Genomic DNA, 21,112 nt, shown 5'->3' on the forward strand with positions numbered 1-21,112 from the left:
CCAAATGGACCTCTTTCCCCGCTCCCTCATCCATGCGTGGGTGACGCCGGCACGGGCTGCCCGTGGGACACTGGTGCGCGCTGCGATTTGTGCAAACCCTGATCTCTCTGTGCCTCAGTTTCCCCTGGGAGGGAGAGAAGAGGAGGGAGCCAGAAGAGCGGGTTAACAACTGCTCTCGATAGCACCCTGCAGGTTAATGAATATCTCTAAAGGATGAAAAGTGCAAAAGAAGACGGCGTGTTAATATTATTAAGAAAGAGAAATGGCATCAGAGCGGGCTGGGAGCAAGGTTAGAGCCGGGATGGAGGGATGGAGTCGGGCACCGAGCCTGCCTGCCAGACGCGGTAGCTCAGCTATCTTAGCAGGCACTGTTAAGTATATATGGATGAATTAACCCACGAGCCATCATTCACAGCCTCTGCCTGTTTTATATCCCCATCTCCTGCCTTCTCCCTTGGCTTATCAGCTCTGCCATCCTTCCCCGAACCCCTGAGGCTGCTACAAGGACCGGGACGGGCGGGATGGCCCGTGCCGGGGATGAGCAGAGGCCAGGCGGCTGCGGTGGGCGAGGGCTGCGGGGCGGGGATGCTGGCTGCAGAGCAGGGGTTACGCGCTCGCGTCCTTCTGCCTCCGACAGCTTTGTAGTTGGGTTCCCGGCGGGGATTTCAGACGGCGGCTCAGCCAGCAAAGCTGATTTATTTGCGCAGATCCAGGCAGCGGCTTGCGAGGTGCGGGGAGGGTGGAATATAAAATCACATTTACGGTGAGAGGGTCAGATTTGCAGCCCAAGAGCCTTGTTATCTCCCTGCTCAGTTCCTCCGGTCCCTCAAAGCACAGCTCCTACTTAACGGCGCGTGTTGGGTTGGTGCCAGGCAGCAACAGGCAGCGCTCCCGCTCGCAGGACACCAAAGCTGGGGGTACCACCAATTGCCTTCGTTGGCTGGGGTGATAAACCGCAGCCCGAAGACCCTCTCCCCAAAAGCAGCAGATATCTATAGGTCCCCATTCCTGTTCTTTCTAAGCACCCCGTAGGCTCTTGTGAACCCTCAGCGGGCTAAAAGAGGGGTAACCCTTTCCAGGATGGCCAGCTAAGCCACGGGTGAATGTGTCCTCACCGCTTTCCTGCACTCCTCCAACGCGTGTTTTCTCCTCGTTTGCCTTGCAAACGGATGGGATGAATTTAGGAAAAAAATGGATGCAGAGAGGTGGTCCTCTTTCCTCCTCGCCTGTGCAGGTGGGGAACGGGAATGCCGCTGGGACATGGGGACACAGGGGTGATCTAGCTGAGAAGCAAAGCCTGGCAGCCTGATGGCCAACACTCGACTGGGTGGTAAGGAAACCATTTCACATCATCCACTGGCGTGGAGCTGGTGTTGACCATGAATTTCATCCTGGACCTGAGATCACCGATCCTGCCTGTGCCTTTCAGCCTTCTGAAGGCAAAAAAAGGTGACTGCAAAGGGACAGTGACAGGGCTGGGATGGTAAACCGTGTCCTGAAGACAAGGGCGAGCTGACGAGGAGCAGTTTGCTGGCTCCGCGCTCTCCTGTGATCCCTACTCTGGTGCAGAGGATGAGGAAGGCACGAGGGCAGCACGTCCCACAGCATCTGCCCAAATATCCATTCGGCCCTGCGCTGGCTGCGATGGACGCTGGCTAGCACCCTCCCGGCATGCCGAGACAAGCTGATGTCTGCCAATGCCCCTGGAAACTTCCTACTTCTCTCTCTTTTTGGCCCCATAATAGCACTTAAGTGGTCCCTTTTGCAGCACTCTAAAACGCGGCTGTGTAATATTATCCCCCTCTCAGTGGCTGGGGAGCTGGGGCACAGAAAGGCGGTGTTGGTTTGCAGAGCAGAGTCAGTGGCAGAGCGGAGACTGGACCGCTCCTGCTTCCCAGTCCGTGCCCCAGTCACTGCCCTGCAGCTTTCCTGTGCCCCTTCCTGCCCTGCCCGGCCCTGCCTGCCCTGCCGGAGAGCTGCCAGGCCAGGAGGAGGACGCCGGGTCCTCAGGTGTGGTAATGGCTGGGGACAATTCACATTCACCGTCAGCTCATGATTTCCATACCTGCTTGAATACCAGCTCCTGATTTCATTTCCGTACCTGTTTGAAAATAAAGCAAGTGTCCACAGCCTTGCACAGCCCAAGCGCACACGTCAGTCTTCCTGAGCGCTCAGCCCTCTGCTCCTCTCTCTGGAATGTCCCCATGAAGGGGATGGCCTCTGCCACCCTACGGCATCCTCAGCCACCCTACGGCGTCCCCCTGCCCAGAGCAGGGATGTCCCCTTGCATCGCCTAGCAGGGATGCTCGGATCTTGGATGCGGAGCCGGCTGTGGACTTGGATGCTGCGGCACCGGCTCCGACCCGGCTCGGCTGCCCGGCCACCCTCCGCCGGGACCCAGGCTTGCTGCTGAGCGCTCCCGCTGACTGGCAGGCAACCTGGAAAAACCACTGGCTCTGTTTGCATTGGAAGAAGCCCAAGGCTAATTTTAAGGGGTTCATTTAGCTCTGATTTAATCTGGACGGCAGCCTTGCCTATAAATCACGGCTTAATGAGAACAATCCACCTGCCTGCCCTGGCATTTAATAAAATAGAAGAGAACTGGAGTCCCTCCAGGAGCTAAGCGTTCCTCACAAAAGCCATCTCCCTCCCTTGCTACCGAGAGCCCCGAGAGTGGGAATCCCCTGGCCATCCCCTGAGAGCGGCTTGAGGTGCCTTTGAGGCTGGGTGGCTAAGCCCAGCCCCGCAAAACATGTGCTGGCATCGTGGCTGGTGGCCGGGGTGGAGGGTTGCCACCAGCCCAAACGCCTTCTTCCCGCTCACTCCCGGGTAGGAGCAGCCGTTCCTGTTTCTCTAAGGCTATAAATCATCCTCCAGCCTGTGGCAGCGGCATCACCTTGTACCGTGGGGCAGGGAGCGAGGGGTGCGGGATCGGCCCCTGCCCTCCAGCTTCAGCAGGACAGGCAAAGTGGAGCAATACCGTATCAAGCAGAGACTTTGCAGGGCTTGTCCCACCTCCTGACCCTCTAAGGACGCAATCCTACAGCTAGCACATCTGGAGCATTTTTACCACCCTTCCTAGTTTCCTCTGACATCCCAAGAGCTTTTCTGAGCATCTCCTGCCTCTCACAGCATCTCCCCACTCTTACAGCCCAGCCAGGTGCTAATTCCCGCTGCCCCACAGCCCCCACCGGCTCCTCAGGGATGCCCACCTTGCTCTTTGAGCCGGATGATCTCCGTGTCGGAGCCGAAGCTGTTCCAGGCAGTGCAGTTGTAAATGGTTTGGAAATCGGCCCGAACGATGTTGCTGATGGTCAGCGTGGAGATAACGCCCTCATCCGTGCTGACCGTCTCCACCGTGTAGCGCCCGGAGGTCCCGGACTCCAGGACGTTCTCCTTCCAGGACCAAGCCTGCCAAGGAAGAGAGGGGTCAGCCTCCCCACTGCAGGGCACCCTAAGGTGTGCCAGGCACCCACCATGCCCCACGAGGTGCTGCCCCGTGGGGTGCTACTCACAATTCGGTCTGGCGGCGGGGTGCTGCGGATGAAGCACTTGATCTGCCCTTTCTGGCCGTGCAGGGCGTGCTGCGTCTGGGTGCTGGAGATGATGGGCGGCCCTGCAAGAGAGAGGAGAGGGGCTGCTGGCACCTCGCACGGGTGGCTGCGATACAAGGTACCGGTGGCAATGCTGGGGGGTGTTAGCAGAGCCACGGCGGGACACTGGAGTCCCCCTTTGAGGGGAGGGATGGAGCAATAGCTCCCTCGCCTCCTGTGATGCAGAAGGACACAGAGCGGGAGCTTTGCTTTACTGGTTTTCTGCAAAGTCCCCATCTCTGCTCCCACATCCCTGGCGTTGGATGGTGATTAAATCACCCCGTGGAAATCTCCTCGGTGAACCCGGCCTCTGAGAAGGGCCGCTTGCTCCAGCAGCAAAGCCAGAGCCCAGCCCACCTGGTGTTCCTCTTCTGCGCTCTCCCAGATTTGTTAAGCAACCATTGCACTAATTGCTCCCCAGGGGCTTGAGGAAGCAGCAGGAGGGCAGGAGGAGGCACTGATGGGCAGCTGCTACCTGCAAGCCACCATCAGTGACCTGCAATCAGCCCGCCCGATGCGGTGGAGAAATTTCTGCTGGAAAAACCTTGGGACCCCATCAGCTGGGCTCTCCTGTGCCATTCAGACGCCGAAGGAACCCAGCCTGGCTAGGAAAGGCTCTCCCTGGGCGATACGAGGCCGAACACACCGGCTGAGCCGGCTTCGGAAGAGAAATGTCCTTGTCCTGCCTTGGTGGACATCTTGAAGCGACACGCTTGGGGGAAAAGGGGTTGGAGAGGAGAGCATGGCTTGGTGGGATGATCGTGGGATGAGCGAGGGAGGAGGCAGGGGCTGGGAAATCTCCCCCTGCCCCAGCTCGGCTATTTCGGATGTTTGCTCTGGGTTGTCACTCCTGCTTTTGAGTCTGCTACTGGCTTTGTCAGCAAATACAGCCTTGTCGTCACGCCCACCCACGCACATGTCTTCGGAGCGATGTGCAAACACCGTCGGGCTCCGTACCGGCCGTGCAAAGCGGAAGAGCTGCAACAGGAGTTGTTACAAGAGGCCAATATGCTGCTGGGGACAACCTCCGTCGGGTCTTGAGCCCAGGTCTCCGGGATGGTCGGAGGGGGAGAGCTTGCAGTGCTCCTCCTCTCTCCCATCAATCCATCCTTTGTGGATTTGAGCAATTTTTCCCAATTTCTTTTTTTTTTTTTTTTTAAGAAAAGTCTCAGGGATTTGGGGTAAAGCAGGGCAAAACAGATTTGCCTGGGTATTCCCGACTGATTCTCATCCACATCGCCCATTTACGAATTTGCAGAATACACAAAAATGTACCAAACTGCTAATTCTTCACTCTGGTGCTTTCATGCCTACAGTTGCCTACTGAAATTATCCCAGTAACACCCTTCTGCACCAAACCTTCACGCTCCCCGAATACTTCCCACCGAGATACAGCCCTACCCTTGCTTCCCTGTGATGTTCCAAGGTGAGATGCACGGAGAAGCAGCTCAGTGAAGCGCAATTCGCTGACCAGTGACCAGAAACTCAGTTCTGGCAGCTCAGGAAATTACTGCTGAAAGTGAGCTGCCATCCAAATTGGTAATAGCAGGAGCCGGGCGTGAAGGAGAAGGTCAGGACTTGTTTTGATCTAATGGACATAGCTGTACGCTAGTGGAAACTTGCGTGTCCCTTTGTATCAGAAACAGAACAAAAAAAAAAAAAAGACATTTTGTTGTGGTTTTCTGCTCAAACGCTCTTCTTCAAGATGTTCTTCTAGGTATGCTCCCGAGGCGTGCGTTCTCATTTATCCATCGCCCATCTTTCAGAAGTGCTGGCTGGAGGCTCAGGAGAGTTCGGTTGGATCCTGGCTTTGCCTCCCTTCAGGAGGACGCAAACAGCATCTGGCCTTTGTGAAATAGCTCTTCCCAAGCATTCCCAAGGTGGTAACATCAGCTAGCCTCGGCCTTCGCTCCCCGTGTCCGATGCAAGAGCAGAACCATGCCGACAGCCAAGTGTGATGGGCAGACGGCCCTAAACGTGTGCTGGGGCTTTTTCCTCCTGGCCGGGACATGCGACGGGGACCTGTTTGGCCCCGTCATCGTCCAAGGGTGGCACAAGGCACGCGGGATTAGCTTCTTGGCTAACTAAACACGCGCTGGGTGATCCTCCTGCTCGCCTGCCCTGATCACTGATGAACCCGAAGCCAACGGAGGCAAGAGCAGCGATGGGATCTGTAGGCCAGGCCTAAATAAAAAAAAAAAAAAAAAAAAAAAAAAAGCCATCTTCTTTCTATTTCAACAGTTGTATGTTACTTATAAATTCTGGAAGCTCTCCAAGATTGGGTGACGCTAGAGAAAAATGGCTTAATAATCATTAAAAGGATCATTTTCCCCAAGGAGAGTGGATTTTAAATGGCACAAATGCCAACGGCTTTGGGTTTTATTATTGCTTTAGGAGTTCAGAGTCGAAGGCTTATCATCATGATAATAGCCTATGACTAAAGACCATTTGTGAGATGAACATGCCCAGAAATAATAGCATGAAGTTGCAGCCTCTTCACATTTGGGGCCGGCGTTTGATTCTCCAGCAGGCTCTGGCTCCTTATGAAAGCTGCCAATCTCCGGCTTGGCATTCAGCGCTAAGTGTGAGACAGCCCACAGGCAGGAAAAAGGCTTTAAACAATGTTGCTATGGATATAAATGATGGAGCTATTGGTTGCGGTTATTTTTAGCAGGCCGGTGCCAATTTATTTGTGCGGTCCTGGTGTCTCGCACAAAAGAGAAAGCAGCTTGCTGACTCGGGAGCCTTGGAGGAATGAAAGGATGGCCTCGACTTCTCCAGCCTGCTTGAGTCCATCTGAACCTTTCCTCCCAAGCCCTCGCAATGGTTTGGCAGGAGAGTTTGGTTTAACTCCTGTCCTGCAGAAGCCCTGGGCTGGCTCGCGCTGCCCGGTATGGCCAGGGCCCATCCCACGGTCCCTATCTGCAAGCGCTGGAGGAGACACGCTCGACGAAGCCCGCAATGGGCAGGCGTGAGCTGGGGGGACACCGTGATGTTCTCCTGACCAAGCAGTGTGGCAGGTCAGCCCCTGCTGTGCTCCCAGGCTTGGCTTGCTTGTTGGGGGCAAATTAAATCCTGAATTAGCCACCCGGGGTTGTCCAGCCCTTCTAACAAACCTTTTCTTGCAGAGCAAGATGGGCAGGGGTGGTGGTCCCTGCCCAGCAGCCCCTGCCAAGCCTGGGCGATGCATCCACAGGCCGTACTGCAGGCAGTCCTGCTGCGGAGGTGATCTTGGGGTGCTTCTCCTACCGGGGTGGGAGCTTCAACCAGCCATGTGTGCAGTCAGGAGCATCGAGAGGCTTTGGCTTGTGCAGGGGCCGTAAATCCGTCTGCTGCTGATTTATGATGGCACCAACAGTTCCTCGCTTCCTTCTTGCCTCTGCTGCTCCGGCCCTGCCAAATGCTGCTCATTTGCATAATCCTCCTTCCCATTAACGAGACTCTGAATCATATCTGCTTCCTTTCAGGCTGGTCCCTCACGCTCCGGCTCGGGGCCGGGCTGCCAGCCTCTCTCTGTACCCGCAGACCCGGCCGGCGAGGCTGCCGGTGGGGAGGGCAGCGAGACCCGACTGCAGCGAGGGCAGGAGGATGCTGTCCCACCCCAGCATCGCGCTGCCACAATTTCTGCCTGTTTTGAGACTGGATGGGCTGCTACAGGCAGGATTGCAGGCTCAGGCTGGGTCAGATGAAGATGCCTCAGTCGGGGTCCCTGTGCTTTCGGTGGGATGGATCAGCCCCTTCGAAGCCCGTGCACGCCAATCAGAGTCTATGCAGCTAGCCCAGAACAGACACTTCTAAAGGCCTAATTTTACTGTGACGAATCCCAGCCCACAGAGAAAGGCAACTGATAATACCAAGACAATTGTATCACCTTCTGGATTTAAAATAACTTGAGAATATGAAGCGTTCAACTTCCCTCTCAAATTAGAGCGGAAAAGACTTTCAGCAGAATTCATTAGCTGGATTAGACACCCTGTGCCGTGCTGCCAGAGCTGGAGAGCTGCTCCGGCCGCAGGACGGGCTGCCGAGCCCCGGTGCTTGGTGGATGTCGGACCTGGGGCTTGCCCACCTTGGTTCTCCTAGCTTGGAGGGCCAGGAGACCGTCTTGACCCGGAGGTGTGGGATTCTCCCTCGATGCAGGGTCCAACGCCCGTGACGGCGTGTCCCAACGTTGTCACCTTGGGGTTGCACCAAACCCCAGCAGTGGATCCCCCGTCTTAGCGGGATGGGGTGCTGCAGGCAGTCGGCTCCCGGGAGATGCTCAAAGCTGAGCGGCGAAGCTCACGGATTTCATTTGCTTCGCCGTCAGCTCTGCAAGGCAAAAAGCTCAGCGGTGGCATAAGCTGCAAAGCTCTCGAGAGCAGCTTTTCCATGCCGCACGCTCCAAGCAGCCCTGAGCCTGCCGAGTGCTTTGCTCTGCGTTCAAGGCAGCCGCGTGCCTGGTAGGTGTCAGGAAAGGAGCAGGTTCTTTGTTTGTGCTAATTTGTTGCTTTGTTTTCCGCGAGCTACTTTAATTGTAATTAAAACCCAGCAGCCGCCGGGGAAGGAGCATGCAGGCGCCGAGGATCTGAGTTGAAGTCAAGGGAGTGGTTGGTTTTCAGTCCCCTGCTGCGTTGCTCTTGGCTTCCCTTTCTAGCAGTATCTGCATTTAAAATTAACGCTTGCCGCTGCCTGTGCTGCTTCCCCGCCTATTTTCTTCTCTTTGTGACAGTGAGCAGGGACTGAAGCCTGCCAGTTTGTCATACAGGTGAGAGACAATGCAAAATTCATACTCTATTTATACCATTTGCAGCCTGCCTGGCTCTTCCCCTTCCATATTTAGGCTGATGTTCATTATCGGCTGCTGCGGGGTCCTGGCCAGGTCATCGTTAAATCCCAGGGCTCCGGAGTGCTTCCCAGCTCCCAGGCATGGGTGAGGGTCCGGGCCCCATCCTGACGCCGTGCTGGGTGAGCCCCGAGCAGCCGTGGAGGAGCTGTACAGCACTGCTGCCTCTCACAGGTATCCTCACATGGGCTCGGAGAGAGTGATTAGGCTGCCGGTCTCGGATCCAGGCTCAATTCCCAGCTCTCTGGCTGTACAACAGAGAAAACAGTGCTCTCCGACCTTGCAAGGGTTTTGCAAGATAAATCTATTAAAGATTTAAAGACACCAGCTCCCAACTACTCAATAAACCCCTGTTGATAATAAGGAACCAAGCGGGTCTCAGATAATGTTGGTTTTTTTTTTTTTTGCTTTAACCCATGCATCTCCAGGCAGATGAATGCAAAATCCTAATTGCTCGTATTGCCTGCAGGGCAGGATCCAGCTGTGGGTGGGATTTGCTTTATAAGCAAATATCCGAGCGGATAATTTGGCAACGCGAGCTGTTAGAGCAACGGGAACAAAGCAGTGAGATGGCGGGATGGAACAGCGATAGGAAAGCAAGAGGTACCGTTGACGGTGAGCGTCACCTCCCGTTCCCCCGCGCCGACCCGCGGGACCACAGCCCGGCACACGTATTTCCCCGCGTCTTCCTGGCGGACGGACTTCAGGGTCAGCTTGTTCTCGTTGCTCAGGACCTGGAAGAGACGAGGGGGTGGTTTTCAGGGGGGGCGATGCAAAGTTGAACATGAGAGGGGCGTTACGAGCTCCAAAGCAGCCTGGAGAAAACAAAGTGGATGAGCCCAAAGTTTTGCGTGGCATGGAAATACCACTTATTGCTGTTGACCAAGGAATAAAGAAACGGCCCAGTTTTGCAGGGGGAAATAATCCTGTTCCTCATTTGAATTTTTACAAACTCCAGTTTTGCAAGAAGTTCAAGATACAACAGAAAAATCTGGGGGGCTGCAGTGACACAACTGCCTCGTAAGCCGGAGCAGAAAACCCTTCGAGAGAACCCCACTTGCATTTCCATGTTCGTAGGTGCAGGGGAGGCTGCCAGGATCGACTCAGGGATTTCAAACCCAGAAGTGGTGGAAGACCAACCCGGAGAGCTGGCAGCCCTCTGGGAACCGGGGCTGGATAGCTGGGAAAATCTCAGCTGCTTTGGGCAAGAGCCCTCCCTATAGAGCGGCTGCAACGTGGCTATCGGCCACGCTGCCCTCCTGCCCCGCCAGTGCAATTAGAAGCTTTAGTAAACCTTGAAAACTGCTGAAGCAGAGGGATTGGGCTGAGGCTGTCAGCAGAATCCCGGCACTGGTGGTATTTAAAAAAACGTGGCAGTTCTAAAACAAATAGCAGCTTTTGGAGCAATGCATTTCCATGTTGGAAACGCATGCCTGGGGGCTAATTTCTCCCAGTTGCCCAGGACTTTGCAGGCTGGGACCAGCCCATCACCTCTCCTCCTTCCAGCACCTGCTTGCTCGGTGAGCCCCCGGCTCTGCTGGTTGCTGCTCCCACAGCTGATGCCTCTGGGAATTTGTGCTGATGCTTTGCGAAGCCCTCAGTGCCCTGAGCAGCGGTTGGATACGGATCTGGGTCTCCCTGTAGCAAGAAGATGGGGGTCTCACCCCTAACCTGGCCTGAGGCAGAGGCACGGAGTTTCAAATCCCTTTTAAACCCACTGTTTTAGCACTGATTACAAAGATTTCCATGCAAATGCCTGTGCTGACTTGGCCTCATCCTCTCTTCTGTCACTGATTTGTTTCCTTCTGGCAAAGTAGGAGGAAAGAAGGTAATCTCTGGGGGAGCCTGACCTGGCTCCAAAAGCGGAGGGGCTGGGAAAAGTGGTGGATCCCACCACGATGGCTGGGCGCTGACGGGCTTTACAAAGCAGCATCCCCTGCCAGCATCCCTCTGGGAAGATGGCAGCGGCTCTGCTGAGCAGCACAAGCATCTCTGCGGGGTTAAAGCAGCCAGCGAGTCTGTCCTGAGCCCTGAGATGCTCAAGTCAGCTAGAGGGAGCCAAATAAAAAGGGAGAAGGCTGCTCTGCCTGTGCGCTGCCTGCGCGCTGCCCGATAGCCAAGGCACAGGCAAGCCCTGATGCGTGGCCGGGGCTGGACGGCAAGGGTCGGGAAGCCCTCGTCCTCGCTGTGCGTGGCTCCTTTCCGCTGCCCTGCACGCTCCAGCGGCTTTGAGAAAATGAAATAGCAGTCTACGGTGTGAGAGCGTTGCCTGTAATGATAATAACCCAGAGAAACAACAACCGCAGCTGCAGGATGGGAAACCACCCAGGGATTATTGACCCACTGGGATTCCTTAGCTGATTCGAGCCATCAGCTCTCCCAAGTCTATAATTACTTCCCAGGAGATGGCCTTCGCCGAGTTCATTACGCTTTGGAAAAAATACCCCAGCAGTTAATGCTTCAATGTCCGCTCCCCTCCTCGGTCTGTGCCTGGGGAGCGGAGGGGAGGAGGGCGACTCAGCCCCTTCGTCTCCCTCCCGTTGAGTCCAGCTCTCTGATAATACCTGGTCTTGAGCTGTGTAAGTCAGCGTTGCCTCATCGACTCCAGGATGCATCTGCCCAGAAGAAGCTGAAAGACGCTTTTCAAACCCAAACCCGCGTGCATCTTCAGGACGAGTTTCACATCTCGGCCCTCCTTTAGCCTCTTAACGTGGCTTTGCTGAGCCCTCCTGTCTGTAACGAGGGGATCAGAGCATCTCGCACCTCCCTGGGCTGCCTGAGCTGCGATTAATATTTGCAAAGCTCCTTACGCTTTTCAGGACAAAAGAGATGTGGAGGAGTCTGCTGGGCCAGATCCAGGCTCCCCCCACTTCTGCAGGCTCCAGCCCACAGCAGAGGTGAACTGGGGTGAATGGGTTAGGACGCGAGCTCGTGGGTCTGGGGGCCAGAAAGGATCATCCCAGAAAGGACCATGTGTAGGCTGCCTGTCAGCGAGAGGTTAAGTGATGCTCCGGCTTCTGCTTAACCCTTATGCCCACCATCATGGGAATCAATTCTCCTTCTATTACGACTCCTTTGCAAACACCTCCCGCGGGCGAGAGCTGCATGTGCTCTGGAAGGTGGCTCCGCTAGGACTCGATGGGGCAGGGCCAGACAACCTCGATTCCTCTCCGAGGGCACTGATTTTCAGCAGTCTAGTTTTCCCTTTGCCTCTCCCAAACAGGACTCCAGGCCCGACTTTCCAGCCTGCCATCCAAACGCCTCACGGATTCACACATGCTTTCATCCAAAATATTACAAAGGCAATAAAGCCTTTACTGCTTAATGCACTTCTCTGGACTAACTGGGGACACCCACCTGCAGCTCTGCAATGCCATGTTGTCCCCTGCATTTGGCGGAGCCTCGTAGGTCCAGGTTTTGTCCAGCCAGGAGCTCCCAGCCCAGAGGTACGGGCTTTGCTCCATGGGGAGCGTCACGCAGCACCTCATGCCCCAAATGTGCCATTCCCCACCACCCCGGCGGCGATTCTTACCACGCCTGAGCCTCGCTTCATCCAGACGATGGTGAGAGATGGGTTCCCAGTCCAGGCACAGTTGAAGACCGCATCCGAGCCCAGGTCGACGAGGAGGGACTGCGGTTCTGTCGCCATCCTGGGCCCAACTGCACAGAGGAGACCGGAGTTACTCCCAGCGATGGGCTGTGTCAACCAGAAACCCTCAAACCAAAGAGGTTTTGCGTCAGAGGAAGCGTGGTAGGTCTTGATGGACCTATGGGTCATAGCCACATAAGACCCCCAAATAAAGAAGAGCCCGAGACAGGTGACTGCTGCAACCCCAGAACGACCAGCGCCCCAAGGACCACCAAGGCAGGAGGAAAGCACGGGTCCCACCACCAGAGCATTTACAAAATCTGAGCTGCAAGAGAGCCCAGCAAGTTCTGGCCACCCTGGGCAAGTCAGACCTCGCCATGTCCCCTTCCCGTTAATTTTCAGCAGCTCTGCTGACCCTGCTTAGCCCTGGGAAGCCAATCTCATGCTGACAGATTACTTACAGTAGACATCCACGGTCCTGCTGATGTTTGTGCTGCCCAGCGCGTTGGTGACCTCGCAGGAGACAGGCTCAAAGAAGAAGGTGTGGTCCACGATGGTTTCGTAGAAGTCACCGGATGCTTCCTTTATAACCTGGCCTTTTTTTGCCCACCTGTTGAAGAAGAAAGAGCGTCGTCGCGGTGCTGTTTTGTGTCGCTTGCCGTTTATATGTGTGCGATGGCAGAGACTCGCTCGCCCAACGCACGGGTCGTAGAGCTGGGGTGCAGCACACCATAGGGTGCCTGCTGCTGCCCTTGACTTTAGGAGGGACATGGCCTTGTCCTCGGCATCATCCGCTTCCCCAGGGATGCAGGGATTATAACCGCAGGTGTTGGAGAGGAGACACCAGAAGACGTCACTGGAAGACCTCATTGATGGGAGGGATGGGACATGGAGAGCCTCTGCTGGTGGGGAGAGCAGTCCCTTTCTGAACGCATGCCAACCAACACCGCTGGTCCTTCCGCATCAAAACCACTAAAAACCTTTACAGCTTCCCCCCACTTTCACCTTTTTCTTCTTTATTTTTTGTTCCAATCAAAGAGAACTTTATCCCTTTAAGGCAGCTGAAATAACATTACCCTGAAAAGCCAAGCTGGCATTTGCAACACTGCAACTTGCAAATTGTCTTGGAGAACAAGCTGTCAACTCAGCACTTGAATTAAGCCGCTGTTTGCCAAACAATGAGCAAATGTGACCTAATGGGGCACCATCTGGCAACCTGCCACTCTGGAGTGGGTGGGAAAGACAAGAGATGCTGTCAGGCGGCATGCAACTCCAGCCGCTCGCTGGGAGAAGGGAAAGAAAGTGCAGGCAGCAGCCTGGGGGAAAAAAATACAATAATCCTCCCAAAACAACTGACGGGTAAATTAGAGGGAAGAGGATTCCCTTGAGGAATCTCTGCCCCTGTTGCCTTGGGGCTGCCCTCCTCTGGTTGGGCTGGATGGGTTGGGATGCTTGGGTTGGGGAAAGATGCAGGCACTGGGAGCTGGACTTGCCCCCTCAGGCTCCGGAGAGACGAGCCACGGAGGCTGCTTCCCATGCGGGGTCAGTGGGATGGCTTTGGGAAAGCTGTCCCCGTCAAGCCAACAGCATCTGCTCAGGGTCCTCCCACTCCTGCCTTCACTGTTCTCCTCTGCTCGTCCCCACCGCTCTGCTATGGGTTCCCCTTGCTTTAATGCCAGACTCGTGCTGCCCCAAAGGCAACCAAAGACAACGGGAGCTACAGTGAGCTCATACACAAAATCATAGAATTGTTTAGGTTGGAAAAGACCTTGAAGATCATCAGGTCCAAATGTTAACCCAGCACTGCCAAGGCCACCACTAACCCACGTCCCTAAGCACCACATCTCCCCGGCTTTTAAATCCCTCCAGGGATGGGGACTCAGCCCCTACCCTGGACGGCCTGGTCCAATGCTTGACAACCCTTTTGGTGAAGAAATTTTTCTAATATCCAACCTAAACCTCCCCTGGTGCAGCTTGAGGCCATTTTGGTTCCCCCAGTGCCTCTGTGGTGCTGGAGCAAGAGTGAAATGCCGGTCCACGGCAGGCTGGAAAACGCTCTGACAGCGCTGCCAGAGCAAATTCCCCCGGCGCCTGCTAACGTCACCCTAACTGCATCAGGACAGCTGACCTGCAAGTCTTCGCCCACCATCTGATGACACAAGCGTTTTGAAAGAGGTGTATTAGTGGTACAGATGTGAGCTGATTTGTATGCACTTATCTGCCCTCTCATTTCATTTATCTTTGCGCCTCTAACAGATGCCGACTGGCCACTTCAGCTTCCCTACCCTCCCTTCCTCCCCGGACTCCTCCTTCAATAATTCATCAGGAGACACCGCTTTTATTTCCAGGGCTGTGCTTCATACGTTAATGAGGGAGGTTCCTCGTATGGAAAAACCAGCACAAGCGACGCCTTCCAGGTGCTGCTCCAAAGGTTTGAATGGCCAATGATGCTTTGGTGATGCCTTTCTCCTTCCAGAGGGAACTGCAACCCAAGCCAAGGGGCTTGCAAGAGGCCGGCCAGCGAGGTTGATCTCAGCATCATGCCTCCCTGCCTCCTGATGGGATCTGCCTTGCCCTGCTGCCTCCCTGCCTCAGGAACGACGCTGCCCGTCGCATCTGCCAGCTTGTCCCTTGGGGATGCTCCTCCATCCCGGGCTGCGGCAGGAGAGAGCCGGGGGGACCTGCCAGACTTCTGATATCTCGTCCCTGAAGGTTTGCACAGCTTGTGGGGTGGAGAAGAGACATGTCCTCGTTTCCTCCTGTTTGGTTTCCTAGTCAAAAAGCCAAACCTCAGCAACACTTGATGAAAGAAAGCAAGTAGGAAGGAAGGTAGAAAGCTGGAGGGACAGGGAAACCTCAGCTGGTGACCATGGAAATATCCTGTGCTTTTTGTCAGGAGTATTTCTGCTCCCTTAAGCTCCTTTACAACTTTGTTCCCGTAGAGGATCCCAGCCGCAAGCAGATTTTCAGCCTCTGAAGGGTCTTGTTCTGCTGCTCAGATGCTCAAGGGAGGCACCAGGTACATGAAGCCATTCCACTGCCGCAGTCAATGGGACGGGGTGACTGCGGCACCAAACCCGTGGGGGAATCCAGCGCTTCTCTTGTGCCTGGCACTTCCCTTGTTATTTTGCATAAAGCCACCTTCCCTGCTCTGCAAAGGACAAGAAGGAGGTTGCAAGATGAGGATAAAAGGGACTTGTGAGTTCCCTGGGTTATGTCCTCACAGATCCTCCTCCCAGCAGAGACACGGAGGGCACCGGGGCTTGGAAACCAGATGGAGAAGTGTCCGGAGGTGGGTTCGAGCGGGGCAGACTTCAGGTGAGATCCTCCTGGATGTTGCCAAAGAAAGCAAAACGGAGGGCAAGGTTTCCAAGAGTTGTCTGATTTTGCAGCGGCTTGGGAAAACACACACCAACAACGGTGGCACGGTGCTTCACGTATTTGTTCAAAACCGATCGCTTCCGCAAAACTGGATTTCCCGAGCGCGGAGATGTGTCACAAACAGCAATTTTTCGTGCTTCAGCAGAGATCAAGGTTCTTGCTCCAGTTTTCCAAGGCTTAACACTGCTAAATCAATGTGGCTGAACAAGCAGTATAGATCTTTTATAATGTCAAATTGGTTTTTAATAACGACAGCTGATAACCCTCTTGTAAAGCTTCCCGTGATGTGCTCGTGGACAGCCAGAAGGCAAGCTACTCATGTTTTTAACAAGCCCATAACATGCCTTACTCATCTATTAACCTTTCAGTAACTATTTATGAACAGAATCTGAATAAAACGGAGCTGAGAAGATGCGGAGGATGCTCCAGCAGCCCCATCCACCACCTCCACCGCTTTGGCTCTTTGTCATTTCTTCCTACCAGCCTTATTACAGCGAGCCTGGCTCCCAGCCAGCGCTCCTTGTCCTACCACCCTTGAGAGCAGGGGCTTCTTTCATTGCTATTGCTACCTTGAAGCTATTTATAGATTGCAAACGTGTTGCCCAGAGTCTTTTCCCGACTATATAAATTTACCTCCTTCAGTCTCTCCTCGTATGACTTAGCCGCTAACTCACCTGTCATTTCTTTTGCTGCTGGTTTTCTTCCTAAGCCAAACCACATTGCAGGGGCTGCAGTGACAGGCCTGTGCAGCAGCGTTGTGTCCCCCCCCGTGCTGATCCCCTTGGGGATCCTGCCCAAAGGACCTCTTCCCAGGATTTTCTTGGGCTTGCCACGCCGGAGGGAAGGACTCAAAGGTTGGCACGGCAGAAGGGACACCAGGGGCCGCGTCCCAGCCTCCCCGCGCTTGTCGGCTAGTCCCCACAGGGTGACAGCGGCAGCATCACCGTGAGATGCCTTCGCTGCCCGGTCTCTACCACCAAGAGGCACCTTTTGAGGACTTAGCCCCAAATTCACCACTTCTCCCCCCTACCCCATGTCGTATGGCCAACGCAGACCTAGCATCCTATCTGCTGCCGTCCCTCATCCTCGCAGGCTTTGCACGTTTTCTCGTCTTCCTTTCTCTTCACCAAGCACCACCTCAGCCTGTTTCCCCAGATGGGTATTTCTTCTCCTCCGGGCCGAGTTTCATTTTGTTATTTCCTTCCCCATATTTCTAACCTGCGTTTGTTTTTCTCTGGCCTCTCTGGAGGGAGTGCCCAGTGCCTCCCAGTTCAGTATCTTCTGGAAATTGAATCGGCCCAGGTGATGGAGGAAAACAAATTTCAACCAGGAAACAGATATTTCGATCCAAGCTTCAAAGGGGTTATTACAGACAGCAATGAAAAAACAGTGATTAAAGAATGAAAAAAAAACCCCTCCTGTATTGGGTCCTTTTAACACTTAAAGATAAGAGGGAGGGGGGACTTTTCTAAAGAGACATTCTCCGGGGAAATAGCATCTTTCAGACTCCATCGATCGCTTCCCAGCTAAGAGTGCCCGCAAGCAAATACGAAAGAACGGTTTGGGATATGTTAGCTCACAAGCAATGGCGCAGCTTTGTCTCGGCTTTTATAAGTCAGTGTTTCAGCGACCTGCTCTGGTTTCCGAAGGAAACCTGCCGAAAGCCGGGATGAAGCGCTTGCGCTTCCTCCCAGGGTCACCGTGGAAGAGAGAAGAAGAGAGAGAAGACGACTCACTCTCAGCTGAGTCTTCTTCTGCGCAAGGGGTAAAAACCCAGCATCCCCATCACTTCTCCGCGAGGATCCCGTTTCTGGCCGGGTTTCCAGGCTCGTGGAGCCCGTGAAGAGCTAATCGCATTCGCAACCGGAGCATGTCATGCCCCGTAGAGCGTTGGTACGTAGAGGAGCATCGCTAGCGAGCACTTCATCTGCCTGAGCGCTGCCCAAGCTCACCGTAACAAATAAATTCCTCTGTCTGTGGTACAAGGACCTGTAATTCTTCAACAAACAGCGAGCGTGAACAAGCTATTTACTTTACAGCCCTGGGAAAGCTGTAGGACTTGTACATACTCTTCTTTACAAAGCTCTTCATCAGGCCACGGCACTCTCCAGCAGCACGTGAACAACCCGAGGGCATCACCGGCACCCAGCCCTCAGCACAGGGATACCGAGGCTCTCGGGACTCAATAACAAATAATAATATAATCAAGCACTACTTAAATCCATACTGCAGCCTACGTGGATCCTTGCTAAGGAGGTTTTTTGCAGTTGCTAGCAGCACGCGCGCTCCTTGAACCAGACTTCCCGGCAGATCGGCTGCTCTGATGGCGTGTAACCCGGGGAAGTGGAGTGTATCGTAATTTTTAATTAACAATGCAAAATAAAGCAGTTTCTTGCCATATAAATTGTGTTTACACACACAAAATGACAGTCACAAAACAGTTTACGGTTTACAGTCACAAAATGACTTAAAATAGATAAATATTTTCTTGGACGCATTTTAATTGCTTAATAAAAGTACCAAGAACACCCACAAATACCTTAAATAAATGCATGGCTCAGGGAATGAATTAATTAACATTTCATTCCTGGGAATGGCTATTAATTGCTACAAATTGCTCAGAGAATGGGTTTTGCTGCTTTATTGCCAGCAGTACCTTCAATTCCTACTGCCGTAACGTGGCAGTCCCCTCTCATCCTCAGACGAGAGCCGTCCCCGGGGGTGCGACGCCGCGAGCACCACGCCGCATCCCTCCGCTGCCCCTGGTAACCCTGGCATCCCTCGGCCTGAGGAGCTGATGGAGAAGGACGGTGTTTCACGGACGATGTGCTGGCATCCCTCGGAGGTCCGTGGCCGGCAAGGAGAGCGGATGGCTCCTGCTGGCAGCTCCACGTTTGCAGAGCATCTCCCGTGAGTGACAGCCTTGTGAGCAATGATTGAGGAGCAACAGGGCCCGAGCAGTGTCATGCTACCCCCCCCGCACAGCTCCGGTGTGATGCATCGCACAAATTATTTCTTTATTAAGAGTAAATTTCCATAATGGTGATCTATGGGGTTATTCCTCTTCTCCTGCCTGCTCCCTCCCTAATGAAGACGTGTGGGCCCCGTGCGGTTCCTCAGCCGCACGGCCGCCGTCCTCCCTCCGTGCGGACGCAGCGGGTTCATTTATCAGCCGGCGCAGGCAATAGCTAATCTCTCCGCCATCTAAATTACAAAGCTGGGCCTTCCAGCTTGGGGTTTAATCAAGTTCAGGAGGGCAGAGCCCTGAGCAAAGCGCTGAGCATCCTTGCTGATGGCTTGCCGGCCCTTGAGCATGTGGGCTAGGGGAGAAAAGACGATGGTAGCCACCATACTCAAGGAAAGGCTTCCAAGCCTCCAGCTCCCATCCTGACAAACCTCCATCCGTGCATGGTTGCTGCAGCAGCGGCCTCTTCCCAAACCTCTCCGTCCCCGACGCGGGCATCTTGGCTCCGCTGCAAAGTGAAGCCCAGGTCGTAATGTCGGAGATGCCGCACCTCCGAGCAGAGGTGCCAGCCTTGCTAATCTCCCCCCGCCTATTTTTTTTTCCCATGTGGCTTTTCTTCAGAAACAAATAAACAGTGAGAAAGACTGCAACCTTTTCCCGAATTTCAAGAGTTTAGACTTGAATCCCAGACAAGGACATGTTTGGGGTCTGATTGCGCTTGCTGCAATACATCAGTTGCCGCTACTGGGGTTTGATTGTTTTTAAACACTCTGGGGTTTTGATGATAATAATAACACCTTGCTGTGCAGAAGAAACCTCTGGCTTGATTTCCTATCTAATCTCAGCTTCGGCGTTCCCCCTCCTGCCAAGCCAGGAGGCCAGCGATGAGCCTGATTGCTCATCAACCTGCAGTCTTTAAGGGAGGTGCCTTCGGTGCACGGGTTTTGCATCTCCTCCTTGCCATCAGCAGGTGCCAGGAGTGGGAAAAATCAGCGAGGGGCTACTTGGAGCTCCCCAAATCACGCCTGAAGATGTGCAACCGGAGTTCAGCTCTCTGGAGAGCACTGGGGTACCGGAGCAGAGATGGGCAGGGACGCCCCAGGGCCAGTTCTGTGCTGCCCATGGCACGGGAGCCTGGAGAAACCGAGGTGAGAAGGTTTCTCTCTCCCAGACGGCACGATTCAAGCCGTGTCACCGGCACAGACTGTACAAGCCGCGGTTCATTTCGGTGAAAAAACCCCATCAAAATAGCCTTTCGCTTTGCACAGTGATCGGAACAAATCGGCCGCAGAAGCGGAGGGGAAGAGGTAAACAAAGCTGTTAACTTGTCAATGACTTGACTGATCAACTGTTGTAAATAGTTAAAGCCGGCTGACGAGCCGTGCAGATAATCAATGGCGTAACGCTACGCGCCGCAGCCCCAGGACCGGGCACGAGCGGGGTTTGCAGCTGGAGCTGCGGAAGATCCAGCTGGGAGCGTGCCGCCTGGATTTCTGTGCCTGCCGGAGATGCAGGATGGCCACGGACCCCACAGGTGGCTTGGCCGGGGGACGGTGAGAAATAATACCTGGACCACGTGCGTGAGTCCCTGGTATTCGCAGCGCTGCGAATCCGTCGAGGATTACGGCCATGGCTTTTGCAGCAGGGAGGTGTTGGCCGAAGCTCACCCCATCGTGCCCCGCCGGCTCCCTCCCCGGCACAAGGGGCTGGCAGGGCTGCTCATCCCCTCTGGAAGGAAACCGGAGATGCGCTGATGGAAAAGCTATTACTGTTCCAAAAGAAAAGCACAAAACTTCACTGGCTGGGTGATTCCTTCTGCAAATCCGAGCTGTTTTCTTGACAGATCAAAACAAAATGCAGATGCTTTAGATCTGGCGGTCTTTTAAGCCCGCTGTTTAAAATCCCCCCTCCTCCTCCACCCGCTCAGATGAGAGGGCTGTGCACCCATCCTCTCCCCATTAATCCCTCTTTCGGCACTTCTCTTGCCATGATGGATGCTTTTCTTCCCCTCCACTTTCACAAATCCACCCTCTTTTGCAATAACTCCTCTCCCCTTGGCCCCTGGGTCACGGGATCATATAAAAATTGTACTTTATTTTTCCAAGATAAATTACTAACGTTAAATTCCTGATTTTTCTAGGTGCAGAGAAAGTTTAAAACCATTCAGATGGGTTTGAAGAAGCAGGCTACGACAGGCAGCTGCCAAAACTGCTTATCCTGGGGAAATACTGGGGATATGAGTCAATCCCTAGTCCTGGATGAGCTTGGAGGTGTCACCTCTCCTGGGGGGATTTTACCCCTTCGGCAGCGATGCTGCATTTCATTTCTCCTGCCTACATCGTCTTGACTTATCCCGCCACACAACAGACATGACTAATACCTTAACTATTATTTCTTGCGCGGATCGGGTAATCCAATTTCATCACGTGGTTTGTGTTTCCTCAAATTGTTTAAGGGGATTAGTCCTTTCTGGGGTGTTCCTACCCCACTCCACCCCTGTAGCAGCATTTCTTTAGCCAGATTTATGGATGCTGGCACGTCAAAGCGCTAATTCTCCACCGTGTTTATCCTCCTACTTAGCGCAAAGTGAATCTGTGCTGTGAAACTGTTCAAACTTGCCTTTCCCTCTACTACAGCTTTTATTTTTCACCTAAAAAACATCACCCGTGCTTATGGCCTTTACCACTTTACACCTCGCCGTGCAATTCCTTTGGGGTTTGCAGGAAGAAAAAAACAGTTGGCAAATGGAGACAGAAAAC

At 54.1% G+C, this 21,112-nt stretch overlaps 1 protein-coding gene across 2 annotated transcripts in view; it reads right to left on the reverse strand.

The window, feature by feature from the left end:
• The window catches only part of KIRREL3 (kirre like nephrin family adhesion molecule 3), a 137,336-nt gene that overhangs the window by 12,286 nt on the left and 103,938 nt on the right, over positions 1-21,112 (reverse strand). For both annotated transcript variants that reach the window (XM_087763471.1, XM_087763472.1), the window contains 6 exons: positions 12,469-12,617; positions 11,951-12,078; positions 9,026-9,152; positions 3,516-3,616; positions 3,213-3,411; positions 2,066-2,101 (listed from right to left, as the gene is read on the reverse strand). In XM_087763471.1, coding sequence (XP_087619597.1) covers positions 2,066-2,101; positions 3,213-3,411; positions 3,516-3,616; positions 9,026-9,152; positions 11,951-12,078; positions 12,469-12,617 — 740 coding nt within the window. The remainder of the gene's footprint in view (positions 1-2,065; positions 2,102-3,212; positions 3,412-3,515; positions 3,617-9,025; positions 9,153-11,950; positions 12,079-12,468; positions 12,618-21,112) is intronic.

The sequence above is a fragment of the Nipponia nippon genome, unplaced genomic scaffold, assembly GCF_047370975.1.
Source record: "Nipponia nippon isolate SJK-2023a ecotype South Korea unplaced genomic scaffold, ASM4737097v1 scaffold_28, whole genome shotgun sequence".
Taxonomy (NCBI): domain Eukaryota; kingdom Metazoa; phylum Chordata; class Aves; order Pelecaniformes; family Threskiornithidae; genus Nipponia; species Nipponia nippon.